At 39.0% G+C, this 24,572-nt stretch overlaps 1 protein-coding gene and 1 long non-coding RNA gene across 6 annotated transcripts in view; both read right to left on the bottom strand.

The window, feature by feature from the left end:
• Window positions 1-24,572, bottom strand: part of LOC309630721 — a 312,390-nt gene that overhangs the window by 24,620 nt on the left and 263,198 nt on the right. The gene's annotated exons all lie outside the window — the stretch shown is intronic.
• Window positions 19,800-24,572, bottom strand: part of SPHKAP (SPHK1 interactor, AKAP domain containing) — a 149,743-nt gene continuing 144,970 nt past the window's right edge. For 3 of the 5 annotated variants that reach the window (XM_082396160.1, XM_082396163.1, XM_082396159.1), the window contains one exon: window positions 19,800-22,390. In XM_082396160.1, the coding sequence (XP_082252286.1) occupies window positions 22,247-22,390 (144 nt within the window). In that variant the 3' untranslated portion in view covers window positions 19,800-22,246. The remainder of the gene's footprint in view (window positions 22,391-24,572) is intronic. The other 2 variants (XM_082396162.1, XM_082396161.1) reach the window with 1 other exon arrangement.

The following is a 24,572-nucleotide window of genomic DNA, read 5'->3' as shown; positions in this document are numbered from 1 at the left end:
CCACCAGAAAGACAAGATCCAGCCTCATCCACCAGAACACAGGCACTAGTCCCCTCCACCAGGAAGCCTACACAACAAACTGAACCAACCTTAGCCACTGGGGACAGATACCAAAAACAATGGGAACTACGAACCTGCAGCCTGTGAAAAGGAGACCCCAAACACAGTAAGATAAGCAAAATGAGAAGACAGAAAAACACACAGCAGATGAAGGAGCAGGGTCAAAACACACCAGACCTAACAAATGAAGAGGAAATAAGCAGTCAACCTGAAAAAGAATTCAGAATAATGATAGTAAAGATGATCCAAAATCTTGGAAATAGAATAGACAAAATGCAAGAAACATTTAACAAGGACGTAGAAGAACTAAAGAGGAACCAAGCAATGATGAAAAACACAATAAATGAAATTAAAAATACTCTAGATGGGATCAATAGCAGAATAACTGAGGCAGAAGAATGGGTAAGTGACCTGGAAGATAAAATAGTGGAAATAACTACTGCAGAGCAGATTAAGAAAAAAGAATGAAAAGAACTGAGGACAGTCTCAGAGACCTCTGGGACAACATTAAACACACCAACATTCGAATTATAGGGGTTCCAGAAGAAGAAGAGAAAAAGAAAGGGACTGAGAAAATATTTGAAGAGATTATAGTTGAAAACTTCCCTAATATGGGAAAGGAACTAGTTAATCAAGTCCTGGAAGCACAGAGAGTCCAATACAGGATAAACCCAAGGAGAAACACGCCAAGACACATATTAATCAAACTATCAAAAATTAAATATAAAGAAAACATATTAAAAGCAGCAAGGAAAAACAACAAATAACACACAAGGGAATCCCCATAAGGTTAACAGCTGATCTTTCAGCAGAAACTCTGCAAGCCAGAAGGGAGTGGCAGGATATACTTAAAGTGATGAAGGAGAAAAGCCTACAACCAAGATTACTCTACCCAGCAAGGATCTCATTCAGATTTGATGTAGAAATTAAAACCTTTACAGACAAGCAAAAGCTGAGAGAGTTCAGCACCACCAAACCAGCTTTACAACAAATGCTAAAGGAACTTCTCTAGGCAAGAAACACAAGAGAAGGAAAACACCTACAATAACAAACCCAAAACATTTAAGAAAATGGGAATAGGAACATACATATTGATAATTACCTTAAATGTAAATGGATTAAATGCTCCCACCAAAAGACACAGACTGGCTGAATGGATACAAAAACAAGACCCGTATATATGCTGTCTACAAGAGACCCACTTCAGACCTAGGGACACATACAGACTGAAAGTGAAGGGATGGAAAAAGATATTCCATGCAAATGGAAATCAAAAGAAAGCTGGAGTAGCAATTCTCATATCAGACAAAATAGACTTTAAAATAAAGACTATTACAAGAGACAAGGACACTATATAATGATCAAGGGATCGATCCAAGAAGAAGGTATAACAATTGTAAATATTTATGCACCCAACATAGGAGCACCTCAATATGTAAGGCAAATACTAACAGCCATAAAAGGGGAAATCGACAGCAACACAATCATAGTAGGGGACTTTAACACCCCACTTTCACCAATGGACAGATCATCCAAAATGAAAATAAATAAGGAAACACAAGCTTTAAATGATATATTAAACAAGATGGACTTAATTGATATTTATAGGACATTCCACCCAAAAAGAACAGAATACACATTTTTCTCAAGTGCTCATGGAACATTCTCCAGGATAGATCATATCTTGGGTCACAAATCAAGCCTTGGTAAATTTAAGAAAATTGAAATTGTATCAAGTATCTTTTCCGACCACAACACTATGAGACTAGATATCAATTACAGGAAAAGATCTGTAAAAAATACAAACACATGGAGGCTACACAATACACTACTTAATAACGAAGTGATCACAGAAGAAATCAAAGGGGAAATCAAAAAATACCTAGAAACAAATGACAATGGAGACACGACGACCCAAAACCTATGGGATGTAGCAAAAGCAGTTCTAAGAGGGAAGTTTATAGCCATACAAGTCTACCTCAAGAAACAGGAAACATCTCGAATAAACAACCTAAACTTGCACCTAAAGCAATTAGAGAAAGAAGAGCAAAAAAACCCCAAAGCTAGCAGAAGGAAAGAAATCATAAATATCAGATCAGAAATAAATGAAAAAGAAATGAAGGAGACAATAACAAAGATCAGTAAAACTAAATGCTGGTTCTTTGAGAAGATAAACAAAATTGATAAACCATTAGCCAGACTCATCAAGAGAAAAGGGAGAAGACTCAAATCAATAGAATTAGAAATGAAAAAGGGGAAGTAACAACTGACACTGCAGAAATACAAACGATCATGAGAGATTACTACAAGCAACTCTATGCCAATAAAATGGACAACCTGGAAGAAATGGACAAATTCTTAGAAATGCACAACCTGCCGAGACTGAACCAGGAAGAAATAGAAAATATGAACAGACCAATCACAAGCACTGACATTGAAACTGTGATTAAAAATCTTCCAACAAACAAAAGCCCAGGACCAGATGGCTTCACAGGCGAATTCTATCAAACATTTAGAGAAGAGCTAACACCTATCCTTCTCAAACTCTTCCAAAATATTGCAGAGGGAGGAACACTCCTCAACTCATTCTACGAGGCCACCATCACCCTGATACCAAAACCAGACAAAGGTGTCACAAAGAAAGAAAACTACAGGCCAATATCTCTGATGAATATAGATGCAAAAATCCTCAACAAAATACTAGCAAACAGAATCCAACAGCACATTAAAAGGATCATTCACCATGATCAAGTGGGGTTTATCCCAGGAATGCAAGGATTCTTCAATATATGCAAATCAATCAACGTGATACATCATATTAACAAATTGAAGGAGAAAAACCATATGATTATCTCAATAGATGCAGAGAAAGCTTTCGACAAAATTCAACACCCATTTATGATAAAAGCCCTGCAGAAAGTAGGCATAGAGGGAACTTACCTCAACATAATAAAGGCCATATATGACAAACCCACAGCCAACATTGTCCTCAATGGTGAAAAACTGAAACCATTTCCACTAAGATCAGGAACAAGACAAGGTTGCCCACTCTCACCACTATTATTCAACATAGTTTTGGAAGTTTTAGCCACAGCAATCAGAGAAGACAAGGAAATAAAAGGAATCCAAATCGGAAAAGAAGAAGTAAAGCTGTCACTGTTTGCAGATGACATGATACTACACATAGAGAATCCTAAAGATGCTACCAGAAAACTACTAGAACTAATCAATGAATTTGGTAAAGTAGCAGGATACAAAATTAATGCACAGAAATCTCTTGCATTCCTATACACTAATGATGAAGAATCTGAAAGTGAAATTAAGAAAACACTCCCGTTTACCATTGCAACAAAAAGAATAAAATATCTAGGAATAAACCTACGTAAGGAGACAAAAGACCTGTATGCAGAAAATTATAAGACACTGATGAAAGAAATGAAAGATGATACAAATAGATGGAGAGATATACCATATTCTTGGATTGGAAGGATCAACATTGTGAATATGACTCTACTACTCAAAGCAATCTACAGATTCAATGCAATCCCTATCAAACTACCACTGGCATTTTTCACAGAACTAGAACAAAAAATTTCACAATTTGTATGGAAACACAAAAGACCCCGAATAGCCAAAGCAGTCTTGAGAACGAAAAATGGAGCTGGAGGAATCAGGCTCCCTGACTTCAGACTATATTACAAAGTTTCAGTAATCAAGACATTTTGGGACTGGCACAAAAACAGAAACATAGATCAATGGAACAGGATAGAAAGCCTAGAGATAAACCCATGCGCAAATGGTCACCTTATCTTTGATAAAGGAGGCAAGAATATACAGTGGAGAAAAGACAGCCTCTTCAATAAGTGGTGCTGGGAAAACTGGACAGGTACATGTAAAAGTATGAAATTAGAACACTCCCTAACACCATACACAAAAATAAACTCAAAATGGATTAAAGACCTAAGTGTAAGGCCAGACACTATCAAACTCTTAGAGGAAAACATAGGCAGAACACTCTATGACATACATCACAGCAAGATCCTTTTTGACCCAACTCCTAGAGAAATGGAAATAAAAACACAAATAAACAAATGGGACCTAATGAAACTTAAAAGCTTTTGCACAGCAAAGGAAACCATAAACAAGACCAAAAGACAACCCTCAGAATGGGAGAAAATATTTGCAAATGAAGCAACTGACAAAGGATTAATTGCCAAGATTTACATGCAGCACATGCAGCTCAATAACAAAAAAACAAAGCGGGCAACCCAATCCAAAAATGGGCAGAAGACCTAAAGAGACATTTCTCCAAAGAAGATATCCAGATTGCCAACAGACACATGAAGGAATGCTCAGCATCATTAATCATTAGAGAAATGCAAATCAAAACTACAATAAGATATCATCTCACACCAGTCAGAATGGCCATCATCAAAAAATCTAGAAACAATAAATGCTGCAGAGAGTGTGCAGAAAAGGGAACACTCTTGCACTGTTGGTGGGAATGTAAATTGATACAGCCACTATGGAGAACAGTATGGAGGTTCCTTAAAAAACTAAAAATAGAACTACCATACGACCCAGCAATCCCACTACTGGGCATATACCCTGAGAAAACCATAATTCAAAAAGAGTCATGTACCAAAATGTTCATTGCAGCTCTATTTACAATAGCCAGGACATGGAAGCAACCTAAGTGCCCATCATCGGATGAATGGATAAAGAAGATGTGGCACATATATACAATGGAATATTACTCAGCCATAAAAAGAAACGAAATGGAGGTATTTGTAGTGAGGTGGATGGAGTTAGAGTCTGTCATACAGAGTGAAGTAAGTCAGAAAGAGAAAAACTAATACAGTATGCTAACACATATATATGGAATCTAAGGAAAAAAAAAAAAAGGCCATGAAGAACCTAGTGGCAAGACGGGAATAAAGACACAGACCTACTAGAGAATGGACCTGAGGATATGGGGAGGGGGAGGGGTAAGATGTGACAGGGTGAGAGAGTGGCATGGACATATCTACACTACCAAATGTAAAATAGATAGCTAGTGGGAAGCAGCTGCATAGCACAGGGAGATCAGCTCGGTGCTCTGTGACCACCTAGACGGGTGGGATAGGGAGGGTGGGAGGGAGGGAGATGCAAGAGGGAAGAGGTATGGGAACATATGTATATGTATAACTGATTCACTTTGTTATAAAGCAGAAACTAACACACCATTGTAAAGCAATTATACTCCAATAAAGATGTTAAAAAAAAAAAAGTTATCCTAATTATTTCTGGGAGTCCCTGGAAATGTTTCTTGCCAGCTGAATTTACTCATGGTGTTTTGTTCTGGACTGCCTTGGATATGTCCTTGAACTTGAGGGGAACCATCTACTCTGCAAATCTGCCTACTTGGTACCGATTAGTGAGGACAGGTCATAGATTGGTTTCCCAGAGCTTCCAAAGCTGCGAGGCCTGATGATGACAAATGGCCTTCTGCTTATATCCCCATGCCTCCCATAGTTCCCTGTGAAAACAGTTCCTTCAACTTTAATCTGCAGACTCGCCCTCCACAGGCTTAGACATCTGATGGTGGGGCTTAGTGTGCGGACAGATATCATACTACTCTCTGTTCTCTTTCTCAGTCCAACTCATAAACCTCTTATTTCTTGCAGATCATCTTTACTGAAATCAGAGTACTGCTGAGAGGACTACTGCATCAGGTACTGTCGAACATGCCCCAATTTCTCCAGTACCTGTATATCTAATATATTATAGAGGAAAGGTTCAAACATGTTTGATTTTGGCAGCTTCTTGTTTAAAGAATACATTTGGAATGTTCAATTATGAGTTTTAATCTTCCCAACTCCCACTCAATATTCCTATCCAGCTTTACGCATGTTATGTAACTTTTTTCTGTTAAAATTTTAGCGTCTCCATCATCTGGAAACTTGTTAAAATGTAGAATTCTGGTCCTCACCCTAGGCCTACTGAACCAGAATCTGCATTCCTGTTGAAAATCCCACCATTTAACAAGGTACCAGATGAGTTGTAGGTGTCTTAAAGTTTGAGAATTCTGACCTCTCTTAGTCTACCATCCCCTGAATTTATGATTTAGGTAATGGCGAGCTGGGTAGTTTGAACCAAACCACCACTGAAATAAATAAAAAGAACTGGATAAGATACAAAGTGAACTTAAGGCAGTCTGGACTGAGAGACTTAGAAGTCTGACAGAGCAAGAAACAAATGCTTAGTGAACAAGCTAGAAAAATGGAAAAATAAAAACAAATAAGCCCATTTATCCTGATACATCTAGAGTAGTTAGACCTTAATAGTCAATCAACCCTTGATTAACTCTCTAGGCTCAGTTGTATTTCAACCCCTAAGTCAACCACTGGTTCCGATGAAATATAAAGCAGTGATTGGTTTAGCCTAGGTCATATGCCAACCCCTGGAGGCTGGGCAGGTATTAATTTCCCTTTAAACAAGCAGATACAAGGATGGAAATTGGGAGTCAGTGGCATGGGAAAAATAGATGCTAGAAGATCCACTATCAAGAATCCATGATGGGAGAATGTATGTTCCAAACAGAGAAAACAGCTGGTGTAAGGCTCTCTAAGATCATGGATCACTTGTGGAGTAAAGGAAAGGAACTGTTATGGCTGGAGTAAATAGTGTTTGAAAATCTGTGCCCACAAAACCACAGGAACCAGACCATAGCTGTATCACACTGAAGGATGATTACATAACTGATTCATTATCAACTTTCTTTCAAAACAAAACAGAAACCTGTATTTTCATGGAGCTGAGATATGAGACTTGGAAAATATAGGGAATAGGAGAGTATAAATGCAGAAATATTACATAAAAGTTTCATTAAAAAAACACTTATGCTCTCCAAAATCTTAGCAACTGTACTTCAAGCTAAAGTTGACTACCCTCAATTATGGGTTCTATTCATGGGTCCATGGACTTGACACTTGAAAGCTTCCCCTGAGAATCACCTGTCAAAGTATACTTTGCCCAGCTGAAAACTAGATTTATAAATACTTTAGCCTGTTTTAACTCTGTCTCAGCAGACTTATATGTCATTTTCAAGCAGGCATCAATTTGTGCGAGCTTTGTGAAACAGAATCAAGGCTTCAGGAATTACATTGACACTGTACCTTGGATAGCGCCTTGCTGCTTACAAAGCATGTTTGCGAGTGTTGTCAAATTGAATATTTACAACAACCTTGTAATGAATGTATATTGATGCTCATTTTATAGACAAATAAACTGAGGCTCAGAAAGGTTAGTGATTTTCCCAAAGATACACAGATGATCAGTGGCAAATAAGTCTCAAGGCTACACTCCCTTATTCCAAATCCAGCACTCCGTTGGCTGTTGTCCTTTCCTATCATGAATAAAGCAGGCACTACCAGAAGCTTGTCACTTATTAAAGTAGGACTTGAATCACAGAATCCATATCTTGCTTTAAGTAACTGGAATTTCAGCAATAATTTGCCTATAATCAGAATACTAGGATAATAGAAAATACAAGTAACCTACTTTCAGAACAAATGCACGTAAAACACCACCTTGCTTCGATGGATCCTACGTCTTAGTTGTACATTCAAGAACTTCCAAATTTTGGCTCCAGCCACTTCCAAATCATAAGTACTCCATTCACCCATCTCTGTGTCCTATATTTTCTTGGCTTTGAGACCCCATCCCATTGCGTACTCTCTTCCTTTTGCTTAAAATTATTTTCCCAACACCACTTTCATTTCTGCTTTTCCAAATCTGATCTGGGATTTAAGGCACAGGCCACATGGAACCTCAAAGTCATTATTCTCCAGCTGAACCCTCAAGCTATCTCACTGTAACTCTATGCCTATCCAATGCTATCTCTCTTTCTCAAAATGTGTGTGTGAGTGTGGTGATAGAAAGGCAGATGGGAGCATCAAAGTTCTCTGAAGTTGTATTAGTCAGCTTGGGCTGTTGTACCAGAATACCATAGCCTGTGGGGCTTAAACGATAAATATTTGTTTCTCACAACTCTGGAGGCTGAAAGTCTGATATCAAGGCACCAGCAGGTCTGATGTCTGGTGAGGGGTGCTCCCTGGTTGGCAGATGGCCATCTTCTTGTTATATCTTCACATGGTTGAGTGCAGAGAGAGAGATTCTCTCTCTCATGTCTCCGTTATAAAGACACTAATCCCATTCATGAAGGATTCATCCTCACGACCCAATTAGCTACCAAAGGCCCTGCTTCCAAGTACTATCACATTGGGGATTTAGGCTTCAACACATGAATTTTGGGAGGACAAATATTCAGTCTGTAGCATTTTGCCTCTAGCGTCCCCAAATTTGTGTCCTTTTCTCATGAAAAAGATACCCATTCCATCCCAATAGACTCAGAAGTCTTAACTCATTTCAGCATCAACTTTGAAGTCAAAAGACTAATATCTCATCTAAATATCATCTAAATCAGATATGAATGAGACTTGAGGTAAGATTCATCCTGAGGCATAATTCCTCTCCAGCTGTGAACCTGTGAAACCAGACAAGTTGTATGGTTCTAAAACACAATGTTGGGACCTGTATAGTATAGACATTTCTGTTCCAAAAGGGAGAAATAAAAAAGAAGGAAGACGTGATGGGTCCCAAGCAAGGTCAACACCTAACAAGGCAAACTCCATGATATATTAAGGCTCAAGAATCGTCCTCTTTGGCTTGATGCTCTGCCTTCTGGACCCACTGGATCATGTAACCTGGGCAGTCACACAGGCCTCACACTTAGAAAGGACTTGCACTTGGTTTAAGGCTCTGCTGTTGCAATCTTGAAATTTTTAACGATTTTTGAACAAGGGGCCCTACATTTTCATTTTGCACTGAGGCTTGCATATTATGTAGCTCGTCCTGCTTCTTTGGTTTTAATTATCCCAACAAGTTGGTGGAAGGGAGGGAGAAGGAAAGGAACAGTCATCTCCTACTTAACTGGCCAATTTTGAAATCCTGTCTCTAGAGATGAGAAGAATTGATCTCTAGAAATGAGAAGAACGTGGCTTCAGAGCTGTATTCCTCAAGCCACTTCAGCTACCCTGCTTTGTCCTTGGCTGCATGACTAATGGGTCATCAGCCTGTGCTTTTTTCCATGTCTCCCTTGTGGGGAGGGTATTTTTCCTTCCCTTTCCTTGAAATTATGGGAGGGGACAGCAAGATTAACCAAGATCACCCTGTAAGGAAGGGATTCTGATTTACTTACTTCGGATTGGCTGCCTGTTTGGCAAGCTGACTAGATGATTTTACCCTAAGCACATCTGAGTGAAGAAGAAAATTCCAGAAAAGACTCAGCTTAGATGAGAGAGGAAGAGGAACAGCTTCAGTGCAGATAAGACTCTTACTGTTCAGCGTGATGAGTTCGCCTAAGTTTATTGCAGACATAGTGGTAGGTGACTGTACTTGAGCTGTTTTGATGGTGCCCTTCCCATGGTGTTGTCTATTGGGTAAGAGGTATTGGGAACCAGGAGCAAGAGGCTTGGATGGGGGCCGGGAAGAGAGAGAAAGAGAGAGAGAGAGGGGGAGAGAGAGAGAGAGAGACCACATGGGGGAAGGCCACTGGCTTCAGGGAGAAAAGGTAAAGCTGAAATTATAGTTGTGTCTTCTATTCAGAGACATATTCACAGTGACCCCACAGGGCTCTCCAAAACACTCACACATGTATCCCATGGGGAGAGCAGATGTTTGCATTCCTGCCCCAAAATGGGTATTATCAATAGGGTGATATTAACTAGAGAAACAATCATAGTCAACAGAGAGTTGCAGTTGAACTTCCAGACAAAGAGAGAAACATTTACCCTGCTTCCTTTCCATCCCCCAGTGCCCAGCATTGGCAAAGATAGAACCAGAAAAAGTAGGGGAGGAAGAACAAAAAAAATAGCAGACACTGTCCCTTTTCTAAATTCAAGCTCCTCAGGCCAAAGCCTAGCTGGTGCTTAGCAGAAGGGAATAAGAGCTTTAAATCACACACAAGAGCCAGGCTACAAATTGGATTAGAGTGGCTGGAGATTTTAGTAATGAGAGAGAACAGAAACTGTGGGATCTGCCCTAGATTCGTAATAGGATGGCAAAAAGATATTTGACAAAACACAGTTGGCCTAGTTGTTGAAGAAACTTAAAAATGCATCATGTTTTTGGTTGCCTCATGTAATTCAGATTGTTTAATAAACCATTTACATTGGCAAGTTGGCTGCCAGAAGCAGCCAGGGAAATGCTTTCCTGTTCAATTTTTCTTGGGAGCTGGAGAAAGATAGAGAGAGAGAGAAAGAGAACCCTCTATACAATTGCTTCCCTTTGGTTTGGGCAATTTAGGTCCCAAATCTACCCTTGAACTGATAAGGATTCTAATAAGGGAAGGCTGGCCCCAATGGGCTTAGTCCAGCTTGCATTCATCCAAGCCCTGGGATAGAATGTGGAGGAACATGAATTCCTGCGTATAATCAGGTAACAAGGAGAGGGGTGCTGCTGAATAGGCCACCAAAACGCTCCACTACATTGGGGCCACCATATGTGATGATCATCTGCTTCCATTTGGCGATGACCCAGGTTGCCCTGGGCAGTGTGGACCAATTTCCTTTGGGCTGCTCCATGCCAAGGATCTCCTACATTCCTCACAGTCAGTGGAAGTTGCTCATGCCCAGATAAGGAAAGGACAGGTGTCACTTCCAGCATGTAATTGGTGACCAATAGGACTGTATGCTGCGGTCACTTAGTCATCCTTACCCTTCTCCCCATGGCCTGCCTTAAGAGAGATTCCTCTAACTCCCAGACCCATCATGAGTCAGCCTTGGCATCTGTTTCTTTGAAAACACTCTTATTTATTTTTTTCTTTTTTCTTGCCATCTTCCGGAGTCAAGCTCTAAAAACAGAATTAAAAATTCATCTCCCAGTGTGTCTCTGTGATGTTCATTCTTCCCATGCTGAAAATTTGGCTGGCACACAATTCCTCTGGGCTCCATTGAACAATTCTGCTCTTTAGTTCACTAACTTTTATTTTGAGCAGATGAATGGTATGGCATTATTGGTTGAGAATGTTTAATATAACATTTTAAAAATGCTTCTGAAAGCATTGTGAGAGAAGCCAAATACTTTTGTTTTTCTTTTTGGTGATTTAAGAAGAAAATTTTATTGCCATTTTAAACTTTTGGAAAACATCTTATAACCTGGTATTTATCCAGATTGAGGACATCTTTACATTTTGCAGTTAAATGATGTCTTTACCTGGAGGAAGCTTGTGTGAATGATCTAGAAGTACAGTCTCCTTGCATGGGGTACTCTAAATAGTTAACCCAGATTCTTGAATAGTCATCAACTCCACTTTCCCAGCCTTAACTTCTGTCAATGTCAAGTAAGTAACACGGAGTTTTGTTCATTTGTTCTCTCTTTATTTGGGGGGCATAATGGTAGCTGAGAAAATATATGATTGAACCAGTAAAGGATGACTTGTGGTTTGTGACTCTGCTGCTTTTTCCCTCTGCCTTGTCTATCTTTTGACGTTTCTCACTTCTCATGCCTCCAGTTTATGCCAATTTAAAACCTTGCAGCAGAAGTTGAGTGCAGGCTCTGGAGTTAATCTGACTGGGATGAATCTTGCTCTACCCGTTTCTAGTTCTATGACATTCAACAAGCTACTTCTTCTTGCCATGTTCCAAATTCTTCAATAACGAAATGATAATAACAATACCTACTTCATAGGGCTGTTGAGGAGCTTAAATAAGTTAATATATGTAGAGCACTTAACGTGTGTCTGGCACATGGAGCAAATGCTCAGTAAATTTTAGTTGCTGTTGCTATTTTTCTTATTATCCTTTGCTACCTTGATTAGGTCCCCTCACACCTCTGAATCTCAATTTTCTCACCTGCAAAATTAGGGCCATAATTTTTTTCCATGCTCAAATGATTTACATGGACCTGAACAAGAAACAGAGAGGGAGTAGTCATTAGTAAAATGTTGGAGAATTAACACCGGGGAACTTAATGCCAAGGCTGCCCTCTGTTTTGAGAGTCATAAGTTGAGGCTCAGACTTCAGTCAGATGCTAGTGGGTGTCTATCCTCCACCTCAAGGGCTTACCCAGACCTCCAATGTGGAGTCTGGAAAATTTATTTTCTCCCAAGGATAAATTCATTTATTTTTAAATGTTATTTATTTAGTCAGGGAGTTCTGAAGATGACGGTATTGCCCTTGACATTCTAAAAGACGAGGCTCCATGCCTCAGGCAACGGTGTGCTCACGAGTCATCCGCCCATGGGCTCCTGAAGGGCAAGTAAATACAACATGCCGGAGGGGGTGGTGGGGGGGGGTTGGGGGGGGAGCATCAAGAGTTGGAGACAGGTCAGAAAACGTCAGGGTGGAATGTATTGAGATCTTCGTTGAAAGTGGAAAAATACGTAGTCTGAGAAACATGGGGGTGAGAGGAAAAACTGCCCAAAGAATAGGGATATATTGGCTCCCGTCAGACTTCTGCTCTTTCTTTAAAAAATTTTTTATTTTTAAAATTTTTGTTGAAATAGAGTTGATTTACAATGTTGTGTTAGATTCAGGCATACAGCAAAGTGATTCAGTTATACATATATATGTATATATATATTCTTCTTAATTCTTTTTATTTTTTTAAATTTAATTTTATTTAAAAAAAATATTTTTGGCTGTGCCGCCCGGCTTGTGAGATTTTAGTTCCCCAACCAGGGATCGAACCTGGGCCCTCAGCAGTGAGAATGCAGAGTCCTAACCACTGGACCTCCAGGGAATTCCTTATATATTCTTTTCAGATTCTTTTCCATTATAGGTTATTGCAAGATAGTTCCCTGTGCTATACAGTAGATCCTTGTTGGTCATCTATTTTATATATGGTACTGGTGTATGTTAATCCCAAACTCCTAATTTATCTCTCTTCCCCTCCCACCACCATGCTATCCCCTTTGGTAACCATAAGTTTGTTTTCTGTGTCTGCGAGTCTATTTCTGTTTTGTAAATAATTCTGCTCTTTGGAGTAAAGTTAACTCTTCAACCCTGTTCTCACCGTCGCCCACTAGAGGCATTTGTCAACGTTGTGACGGTGACAGGTTAGCTCAGTCTCTCTCAGTTGCTGAAGTGTAGACAACAGCTGACTTTGTCACAACCTCCTTACTTAGTACAAAAATTACGTGTTTATATTGACCAGTGAATAAATAAATGGTGAGGGAACATTTCAAGTGATAATATTCAACTTCTTTAAAAACTTGCAAATTTACCTAAAGAGGAACTTGGAACCTCTGGGGTTAGGCATGATCTAAACGGATACTTTCCATCACTCTTTAACTCTCACGCTGCTTTTTAATTATGTTTTTCTGCCACTTTTCACTGATGTTATATGCTCAATTAAATTTATTTTATATACTTATTTTTTTTACAATTTTTTTCTTTTTAAAAAAATTTTTGGCTGCTTTGGGTCTTTGTTGCTGTGTGCCGGCTTTCTCTAGTTGCGGCGAGCGGGAGCTATTCTTTGTTGCGGTGCGCGGGCTTCTCATTGCGGTGGCTTCTCTTGTTGCAGAGCACTGGCTCTAGGGCGTGCGGGCTTCTGTAGCTGTGGTGCGTGGGCTTCAGTAGTTGTGGCGTGAGGGCTCAGTAGTTGTGGCTCACAGGCTCTAGAGCACAGGCTCAGTAGTTGTGGTGCACAGGCTTAGCTGCTCCGCGGCATGTGGGATCTTCCCGGACCAGGGATCGAAGCCGTGTTCCCTGCATTGGCAGGGGGATTCTTAACCACCGCGCCACCAGGGAAGTCCCAATATATACTGTATTTTTATTATGGCTTGTCATCTGTAATCCTTGCTAGAATGGAAATTCTAAAATGCCAAGGAACTAGTCTTTCTCTGTTGCATTTCCTTGTGTCATGTCCAGTCCCAAATAAATGTTTTTGGAATGAACACCTATCAGAATGCCAGACATTCTGTTAGATTTCTTTTCTTGGCTTTCTTTTCTGTGAGTTGGATACTGGGCCTAGAAAGGCCTATGATGGAATGTCAAGAAATGCTTAGTTAGATACTAAGAGGCTGTTACGTGCATAAGAAGTTACAGCTTATTATTTTTTCAGAGCTATGTATAGGAGTTCTGTTGTAACTGATGCATTTTTTGAATGGTTTTTTTATTATGGTAAAAATATTAAATTTACTATCTTAACAATTGTAACTGGTGCATTTTTAATGAAAATAATACATTACATCTGCTTTGAGTGGCAGGTGGTTAAAACTGTGATCACTGTTTTCAGCAAATCTACACGAAGGAAGAACAAATTCACATGATTTGATTGGGGAATTAACATCAGGCCCTCGTCCCATAGGAGCTGAGGAGAAACTAGAAGTTCTTGGAGTTGAATGGAAACCTCTTTAGGAGCCATGAATGGGGCCCAGGGTTTTCGCTGAGGCATGAAAGAGCCAGTGTGAACATTTATCTTGTTGTGTATTAGCCATGACATATGTTATGTGAACTCAACTCTGTACTTCTGCTGGATTTAGAATCTTTGTACTTTAAAAGTAGTATATTTCTTAAAGAGTTATATAGATTTCTTTATTCATTTTCTCTCCTTCTCTTCCCCTTCTTTTCCCCCTCCTTCTTCCTTCCTCCTTCCCTTTCTCTCTCCCTTCCTCCCTTCCTTCCTTCCCTCCCTTCCTCTTTTTCTTTTTCTTTCTTTCTTTCCTTAATGTGTACATATTCTATACAAAAAATGTCTTTAAATAACATTTTCTGAGGTTAGAATCTGAGCCTTTTATGGGTTTTTCTAAAAATACATGAGTTCCTAGAGGATGGGGTTTCTTTAAATGAACATGTATTAAGGATTGCTTAGACACCAGGATAGATTAGGCACCAGAGGGAGGGTCTAGAAGCTGATAGAAAATGAGGACATGAGCTCTACTTTCTAGACATGTAGAGTCCAGAGCAGGATTATGAAAACTGCATCCCCCAAAACTGTACAGGTCATCCATGAATTGTGTATGTGCACTTTTCCTCTGATTTTCAGAGAAGACTGTACCACAAAAATGTTAAGAATAACAACTACATTTTTTCTTTGTCTCTCTGAATACTCTCAAACTTTTCCTCACCTCTTTATCCAGAATTGTTCAAAATTGATTTCTCTACGCATTGCCCCGAGAATTTGGGAATCAAAGAAACAAACTGCTGCTTGATGTTTACTAGGAGGCCTCTTCTAATCATTATTTTCCTGAGACACTGAATTCCACACAACAATTGCTTTGCTCCTTACATTGGTATCACCTTTACCTTTCTCTCTGACAAATAGCAATTTGTAGACTATTACATTTGGAAGTGTTCTCATATATAGCATTATCTGCATCCTTTATTTGTTACATTAAAAAAAAGATAAAATGTTTCAGAAACATTTAGTCATATGCTGGAGGGCACATGGCAGATGGGACTTAAGTTACTGCTTTTTCTACTATATCTTTGCACTTACATTTTAAAAGGAGATGCTGATGTCAAAAATTAAGAAAGAAGGAAATAAGTGAACTAATTTGGTGAAGCTTTATTAGACATTTCTATGGGTTTCACGAAAGGTCAATATGTGGTCTACTGCCTTTTTTACTAAAAATGTCGCTAGGTTTAAATTAACTGTCCTGTTGTTTGAAAGAGTAGGCAAGAGTTACCTTCACAAATGGCATATGTGACCATAGAGAAGAATCCAGTGCCCTGAAAACTAGAGAGCTCCTGGTACCATCCATCTTTATTCTATCTCAACAAATGGTGATTTGATTCATTCTGCTTTCCTCTGTAAGAAGGAAAACAGAATGTATGCTCCTACTTTATCTGTGCCACATGCTACTGTTTGGGATGTGACAGAGAAGGAAGGGTTGTGTGTGTATAAAGATTTGGGCCAGGGGTTCAGCTCAGACACAACACAATCTGCCGTGAAACAATCTTTGCACCTGGGTTTTGTGGTGCTCAGAGCACCATGGTAGACTCTGGAGTTCCTGCAACATTCTGTACCAGAAACGGGCAGAGCAGGGAGTAAAGTAGAAAATGGGACAGAGTTCAACAAAGCAGTGGGAACCTTCCAAAGGCAAACAAATAATCGTTGATACGTATTTAATGAAAAGCCATTCTGAAGGACAGTAGGGGAAGAAATAGGAAGGAGATATGAAAACTGAAAAGAAGTGAAACTGGATATGAGGCTTTGAAGGGGCATTTTTGAGGGGATTATTTCAGGAAATGAAAAATTTAAGTGATCAAAGGATTCTTGCAACAATAACAGTGGATTAACATTTTGTTTGTTTGAGCACAGACAATATTTCTTGATAAGAAGGGAGGCCCAAAGATTCTTCCTCCTGTGCATTTTGTTCAGGTCTGTCTGCACTCAATTGGCCTTCAAGTCTTGCTGATAATGTCCTGGATATCACTTAAATTCATCCCCAAACCATGAAAACATTCTCCTTTCTGTGATCAAATGTACTAATGCAACTAAAATAAAAGGCAAGTATTTTTAGAAAGTTTCACTTGCATAAGTCCAAAAGTAATTTTATAAAAAGTTTTGAGACACTTAATAAACCAGGTCTCTGGAAAACTAAGGAGAACGTTAAAGTAAAATTGTGTTTCTTGAACTAATGGTTGAACATCACTACATATAAACCAAAGCCTCAGTTACCCAAGGCCCATTAGCTTTATCAGTTCAATTTGACATCTACTTTGGACAATGCATTGTGATAGAGACTCTGACCAAATCCATAGGTGAGTTAAAGATGGCTCCACTCTCAAAGAGTGTACAATCATCTATGGAGACACAAGTATTCAACTTCTCATTCTAGAAGGCAGATGGCGATGTGCTAGTACAGGAAATGGTTAACCTAGGAGGCCTGGGTGCTCACACCCTGCACACCTCTTCCTAAAAGAGGTCTGTTTTCAGGTCTTGCCTTTGACTGGCTCCTAGGAGTTGAGCTCTCAGCCTCGGACTCATGGACGCCCCCCTTGTTCACAAAGACCCTCCACATTTCCATTCTTTGTCTCATAAATGATTAGCTGAAATATTTGCACCCACTGATCAACTAGAGCAAAACGCTTGTTAACCAAACTTTAGTTAAGTTTCTCCCCTTTCTCCAGGCTGCTGAGATTTAACCCATCCTCAGCTTGGTCCAGCATACAGCCTCTCCTTAAAGAGCCCCTTTGGGAACAGGCTGAGCCCAGGACAACATGTTCTCTGATCTACTGTCCCATCATGCCCACCACCTGCACTGGTTCACCTTGTTCATCTCACTTTCCACACCTGGTTCTCTCTAGTCCTTTACTCTTCTCTGTGAAAGAAAACCCCTTTTTTGCCAACCCCTGAGACACTCTCAGATCTCACAGCTGCAGCTTTCTTTACAATAGACACCAGTCCTCCTTCCTTCCTGCTGCAACAGTCCCTTTCCCCTTCTTGTAATAATCCTTTCCAATAAAGTCTCTCCTTATTAATGTCCAGAGTTTGTTTATTTCTTTTTATTTATTATTATTTTTGGCTGCGCCATGCGGCTTCCCCGACCAGGGATCAAACCCGTGCCCTCTGCAGTGGAAGTGCAGAGTCCCAACCACTGAACCACCAGGGAATTCCCAGAGTTTTATTTTTATTTGCCATTGTCCTCTGGCTGACTGGAGAATTCTTTACCTAAGCATATCCAAGCCTTCTTCTTAGTGAATAAAATAAAGTGCTCAGGAATCTCAATACTTTCTTTCTATAAAATCTAATAATTTTTGAGATTGAATATGTTTTTATTTATGTGGGCTGGTGTTTATAATGAGTGATTTTGTTTACCAGCATAGTTATCCTATAGAAAAAAGAAAATATATTTGTTTTGTCTAAGTTTCTGAATATCAGTACACACACACGCTTATAGTCTCATACGTAAATTAATCTCAATAAAATAATTTTGATTTTAAGAGATGCATTGTGATTTTTACCAGATATGACTTTGTACTTGGAAAACATCAGATTGTAATTAAAATATTGACACAGTTGTTCAGCTATTTCTACGATACCTTCCAGTTTTCATGTAGATATTAGGGAAACAGACTCCAGTTTTGCCACTCGTTGTTTTAAGCATGGTATGGATCATTTAGGTTCTCTCCCTTTTGGAAAATCACCATAAAAATTGCAATTAATAAAACTGTTGAGAATAGTAGATGTGTTATTATCCTTATTGTTAATTACCTGAATAATATTCCTTCTTTTCTTTTTTTGCTATACAATATATTCTTTTTTTTTTTTAATTAATTAATTAATTTATTTATTTATTTTTGGCTGTGTTGGGTCTTCATTTCTGTGCGAAGGCTTTTTCTAGTTGCGGCAAGCGGGGGCCACTCTTCATCGCGGTGCGCGGGCCTTTCACTGTCGCGGCCTCTCTTGTTGCGGGGCACAAGCTCCAGACGCGCAGGCTCAGTAGTTGTGGCTCACGGGCTTAGTTGCTCCGCGGCATGTGGGATCTTCCCAGACCAGGGCTCGAACCCGTGTCCCCTGCATTGGCAGGCAGATTCTCAACCACTGTGCCACCAGGGAAGCCCTATACAATATATTCTTGTCGTAATAAGTTCTATTGAGTTCAAAGAGCACTGGTCCATTTACTTCTAAGACTGAGAATTTACCTCTAGTTCACTTGCATCTAGGTTGGTTTACCCCAGGTCTGTAGACTCCTTTTTGTCTTGTGACTCGTTCTCCTGTTGTTAAGACTTACTGTAAAGGCCACAGCCCATCAGTCTTGGGAGGGTGGGGGGAGGATGCCTGGTTTTCATGTTCCTACTGGGGTTCTCCAGAGTAGGGGCTACAGAGACCTCGTTCTTTACCCTAACTCCTCCTAGAGCCTCAGGCTCTGCCTCTTCAAGGCATTATTTACACTAAAGGTCCTCAACCTGTGGTGATTTTGCCCCGCAGGAAATGCGATATTAGGAGACTTTTTAGAGGCCCGTGAGGGGGAGTTACTAAACATCCTACAATGCTCAGGACAGATCCCTACAACAAAGAATTATCCAGCCCCACATGCCAGTAGTGCTAAGGTTGAGAAATGCTGATTTACGTAAATATTACTGATCCTAACTAATTTAGTCAAAGAATATTTTCTTTTTTTTTTTTTTATTTGTTAGTTCACTTTACTGTTCATTCAACAAATATTTATTGAGTACTGTGTGCCAAACACTCTTCCAAATGCTTGGGATACACATTATTTACACAATGGACAAAATTAAATTTCTTCACCCACTGTGCCTAGGTGGCAGCATGCCTCAATACAGTGGGGTGAAATATTCTGCTAAGTGGTGTTCCTGCTATCAGTTTTGCACAAGATAACCCAATGTCCACAGAACAGAAAAAGTGAGCTTTAAAAGTCAAATTTAAAAAATATTAGTCCTTTGCTACCTTCAACTGTAACTTAGCCATCTACAAAGCTCCCAATAATTTGGCCCTTCTTAGTTCTTAGCCTTACTCTTTTTTTATTTAACATCTTTATTGGAGTATAATTGCTTTACAATGGTGTGTTAGTTTCTGCTTTGTAACAAAGTGAATCAGCTATACGTATACATATATCCCCATATCTCCTCCCTCTTACATCTCCCTCCCACCCTCCATATCCCACCCCTCTAGGTGGTCACAAAGCACCGAGCTGATCTCCCTGTGCTATGTAGCTGCTTCCCACTAGCTATCTATTTTACATTTGGTAGTGTATATATGTCCATGCCACTGTCTCTCTTCATGCCAGCTTACCCTTCCCCCTCCCCATGTCCTCAAGTCCATTCTCTGTGTCTGTGTCTTTATTCCTGTCCTGCCCCTAGGTTCTTAAGAACCTATTTTTTTTTTTAGATTCCATATATATGTGTTAGCATACGGTATTTGTTTTTCTCCTTCTGACTTACTTCACTCTTTCTGACAGACTCTAGGTCCATCCACCTCAGTACAAATAACTCTATTTCGTTTCTTTTTATGGCTGAGTAATATCCCATTGTATATATGTGCCACATCTTCTTTATCCATTCATCCGATGATGGGCACTTAGGTTGCTTCCATGTCCTGGCTATTGTAAATAGTGCTGCAGTGAACATTGTGGTACATGACTCTTTTTGAATTATGGTTTTCTCAAGGTATATGCCCAGTAGTGGGATTTCTGGGTCGTATGGTAGTTCTATTTTTACTTTTTAAAGGAACCTCCATAGGGTTCTCCATAGTGGCTGTATCAATTTACATTCTCACCAACAGTGCAAGAGGGTTCCCTTTTCTCCACACCCTCTCCAGCATTTATTGTTTGTAGATTTTTTGATGATGGCCATTCAAAGAATATTTTCTTATTCAAAAATTGAAAGTGGAACTGTAACACTTGTCTAAGGGATAAATCTACCTTCACCCAATTACACTGTGACTATTTTTTTCTATGAGGCGCTTAAGCTCTTGGAGAAAAAATGATCAACCATTTGACAACAAAAATTTATTGATTAGTTTGCAACATTAGGTACAACAAATATAATTTCATCACATGATTACAATTCAGTATTTGTGCTTTGTAGGATAAGTAAACATTCATTTGAATACAACAAAAATCTACACACAATATTCTGGGGTTGTGTAAAAAATAAACATATCCTTTTCCATTTAGTACCATGAAGAACTTTCAGTTTGAGATGGTGGATAAATGTTAAAATTTGACATTTGTTTAATGTGTCAAATTAAACATACAACCTAAATTTGGACTATTTTTAATAATAAATGCCTAAACAGTCCTGGAAAGGATTCCTGGGGTGGGTGGTATGGAGGAAATAGAGCTTCCAATGAAGCTTTCTTGACATTTCAAGAAATGTCAATTTCTTGTCAATGTGGATGACACACAAGGCCAGCACTGATGGTGTGGGGTCTTGTTCACATTTAAAATTACTTCACAATCTTAAAAATAGTGTAAGAGCATAGTATCTCAGGAAATCTTTAATAAACACTTTCTTTGATCAAGAAATAAAAGCCAGTCTAGCTCATTCAGTTGAAGGGAAAGAAGACTTACTGGGGAGAAGTTAGATACCTTTATTTTTCAAAAGAGTAAATCTCTGTTTTTAAAATACTTAAATGTGATAATATTTTCTTTTTCTCAAATTAAATGCTAGTATCCTTAAATCAGGAAGTTTATGATCCTAACTGGTTATGTCAAATCCTGCATCCATCATTATAAATGTCATAAGACTAACAAGTCTGCCATATGGGTACTTTTATAATGAAACCACAGAGCTCAAGAGTCAATATACGACTTAAGACAATAATCTCTTCATATTTTATGAACCTCTAAGGCTAACTCAATATATTATTTAAGATAACAATCTCTTCATAATTTACAATAAAAATAAAATGAAAGTTTATATTTTATATAATTTAATATACAAGCAGATTTTATCTCAAAAGATGCTCTTTTGTAAGAAAGCTTCTTCCTTTTGGGTAAGAGTTCTGTAATCATTTTACTCATGTAATATATAGAAGGAAACAAAACAATCTTTGATCTTTCTCTCTCTCAGCTGAACACCAATAGTTTTCTGATTAGCTAGGAACCCAGATATTGTTGGGAGATGTGGAATATTTATCAGTGGGCTGTAGTGGATAAATGAAATCACCTGGTAGAGGACATTGATATACTCTTGTATTTCTGTTAATAACCACTGATAACGGTCTGAAACTGGAAAGCTTTTATATCAAAGTTTTGGAAATGTCTTGGCCATATCTTAAGTATTTACCTGGGCTGACAGACCCCTTAATCTGCTCAAAAAAGTAAAATAAACATTACAGCAGAGTTTATAAAATGATTTTGACCAGTGACTTTGTTTCCAGTTGATTCACATAATTGGAGACATTACATAACATTTTATATTATTAAAAATATGTAAGTGCAACTTTCCTGGAGTTTGGGCCTAGTTATAAGTTTTTCATTTGGCCCATTAACATTCTGTTTTTTCCAGCCATTCTAATACAAGCTCCTTTGAACTCACCCACCGGTTGTATTGATTTGTACAGACTGATATTTTGCTTTTCCTCAGATTTATTCTATGTGCAGCAGACTTGAACAGCAGATTTTTTCATAGCTCTGCTAATGTGATGTGATGTTTTGAGAAAGTTTAGCGCAAACCACTGTAATCTAAGCTGGAATGAAGGAAAGGGGTACTCTAAAGGCATCGCTGCCTTATCCCATTTCCAAGAGCCAGTCAAAGAGACTCGGGGTCCCATCCTTCTGTTCCTCATGCATTTTGCAGTACTGAACAACTGCATGAAAGATATCTCCCACTTTCCAGGACTTCTGATGAACCAGCTGCATGACATCTAGAAACTAAAGTAAAGCACAGGGTTAGGCTCACATATCACAGAGGGTCCTCAAAGTTATCTCGTTCAACCACTCTTCCAAAGCCAATGGCTCTCCAGGTTATTTTTTAATATCTCTAGTGACAGCAGACTATATTCTAGGACAGTCTATTTTCTTTTTAGACAGTTCAGATTATTAGCGAGTTCTTTCAACTGAACTGAAATGTTCCTCACAGCAGTTGCCACACTTCGATTTTGGGAGACTACATGGAACTCTTCTTTCAACAGTCTATCTTTTAGATATTTGAAGAGTTTCCTCAGATCTGCTTTTCTCTGGGTTGGACTCTCTCTAACAGGCCTGTATAGCATGGTTCCTGGTCCCTTCTATCTGTGTCACAAATAATTTCTCATTGGATGTGTACATTTATGCCAAATAAATTGTGTTACACTTTTGGGTAGGGTTATTTGCTGGTTCCTCATTCCATCTTGAGAATTTCCCTCCCTCTTCATCAAGTTTCGAGAGACACTGGCTTTCCATTGGAACAGGAAAAGGAAAGATTGAGGAAACATCCTAGATTCGTCACCTGGTTAATGGTATCAGCTTCAGTTGGCCACAAAGTAGAAAGTTTATGACTACAGGTGAATTGTGGGTTGGAGCACTGGAAGGTGGGAAAAGCATTATAGATGGTTCCCTTCGTGAAACCGTGGGATGAAGCCCAGAATGAAGGCTTCTCAAACTCCTTAGTCAGATACGTATAAAGAAAAGTAATGATTATAAGAGCCAAAACCTGCAGGAAGTATTTACTTTAATGCATGTAATCTCATTTAATTCTGTCAACAACCCTGTAAAGCAGGAATTTAAAGATGAAAAATTGTGGGTTTGTGAGATGAAAAGTTGGCAGTAGGATGCATGGTCTTCTAACACTCCAGCCCAAAGCTCTTTCTACTATTGCACCCTATGCATTTTGGTCGTAGGAGAATAAGCCATTGATATTTATTTGGAACACTGGGAGAAAGGATAAGCTGGGAATCTGGTATCGTTTAATGAGGAAGAAAACCCTATTTGTTAAAAAAGATCAGGGCTGTGGTTTAGTTACTATTTCTTCAATGTTTCCTTCTAGAATTTCTTTCCTCTGCTCATTTCGCATTTGTTCAGACTTTCAAGATCAGCCAGAAAATGGAATGCTAATTTTTTTCTGGTCTTTTCCTCCCCCCTCTTCAGTTTGAATTTGCTAATTCATTTCAATTGCTGAGAAGTTGTCTTATAGAGAGCTACTATTAAATTATGTTTCTTCTCCCAGCTGTGATGGCACCAACTACTGCACAGTTACAGAAATCAGTGCTTTATTGTACTCACTCGCCTTGAGTTGGCTTACTCAGAACAAAGCAATTTTCTAGGCTGGAAAATAAAATGCTTAACTTTTAATACATGGAAACATAAACATCATGTAAAAGATGATGTAAAAAGGGAGACCAATGGGAAGCCGATGGCAACAGTATTACAGATAGTAAATCTCCCAGGAAAGGACATCATCTTAGCCACCTCTTTATATCTAGTGCTTGCACCTAATAGGGACTTAATAAATATTTGCAGAATGACAAAAGGAATGAACAACCAAATGTGAGTCAAATGCATCAAATGCATTCAAAATGATCAAGAAGACTATTTGAAATATGGAGTGACATCCAGAATCATTGAAGATGAACCTTGTCTAAATATTCATTCTTGAGTTTTATATAATGTATTTGCACATATATAGTTAAAAATTAGCATGCACATATTGGGGCTTCTTACTCAATAATTTTCTACTGATAGGGTGCTCCAAAAAAATGATTGGGGGGCCATGGATCTAAGCAAGGGCTGGGCAGAGCCTAGTCTGGTGCAATGGTAGTGGGCAAGGAGGAGAGTCATGGGGCAGGTGTCTCATCACACTGTGCCATATACATGCCATATATATTGTGGGGGTAAGGTATGTATATTGTGGGGGTATGTATATTGTGGCATGTATATTGTGGGGGTAAGGTGCCTAGGACCTTTCTTCACTGGTCACTGTAACAGCCATGGAAGGTTAGTGCCAATCAGCTCCATCAGTCTCAGTGATAGAATTTCAGAGACTATTAGTTGTCTGGTTTCCCTCACAATTCTGCTTAGCTTTCTGTCTGTTAGATCTGAAATTTTAGAGAGCTTAATCCTTTAGGTTAAGGCTTTG

The sequence above is a fragment of the Balaenoptera borealis genome, assembly GCF_965194805.1.
Source record: "Balaenoptera borealis genome assembly, chromosome: 6".
Classification (NCBI taxonomy): domain Eukaryota; kingdom Metazoa; phylum Chordata; class Mammalia; order Artiodactyla; family Balaenopteridae; genus Balaenoptera; species Balaenoptera borealis.
Note: the sequence above shows the minus strand (reverse complement) of the source record. Positions and strands in the feature narration are given on the sequence as shown.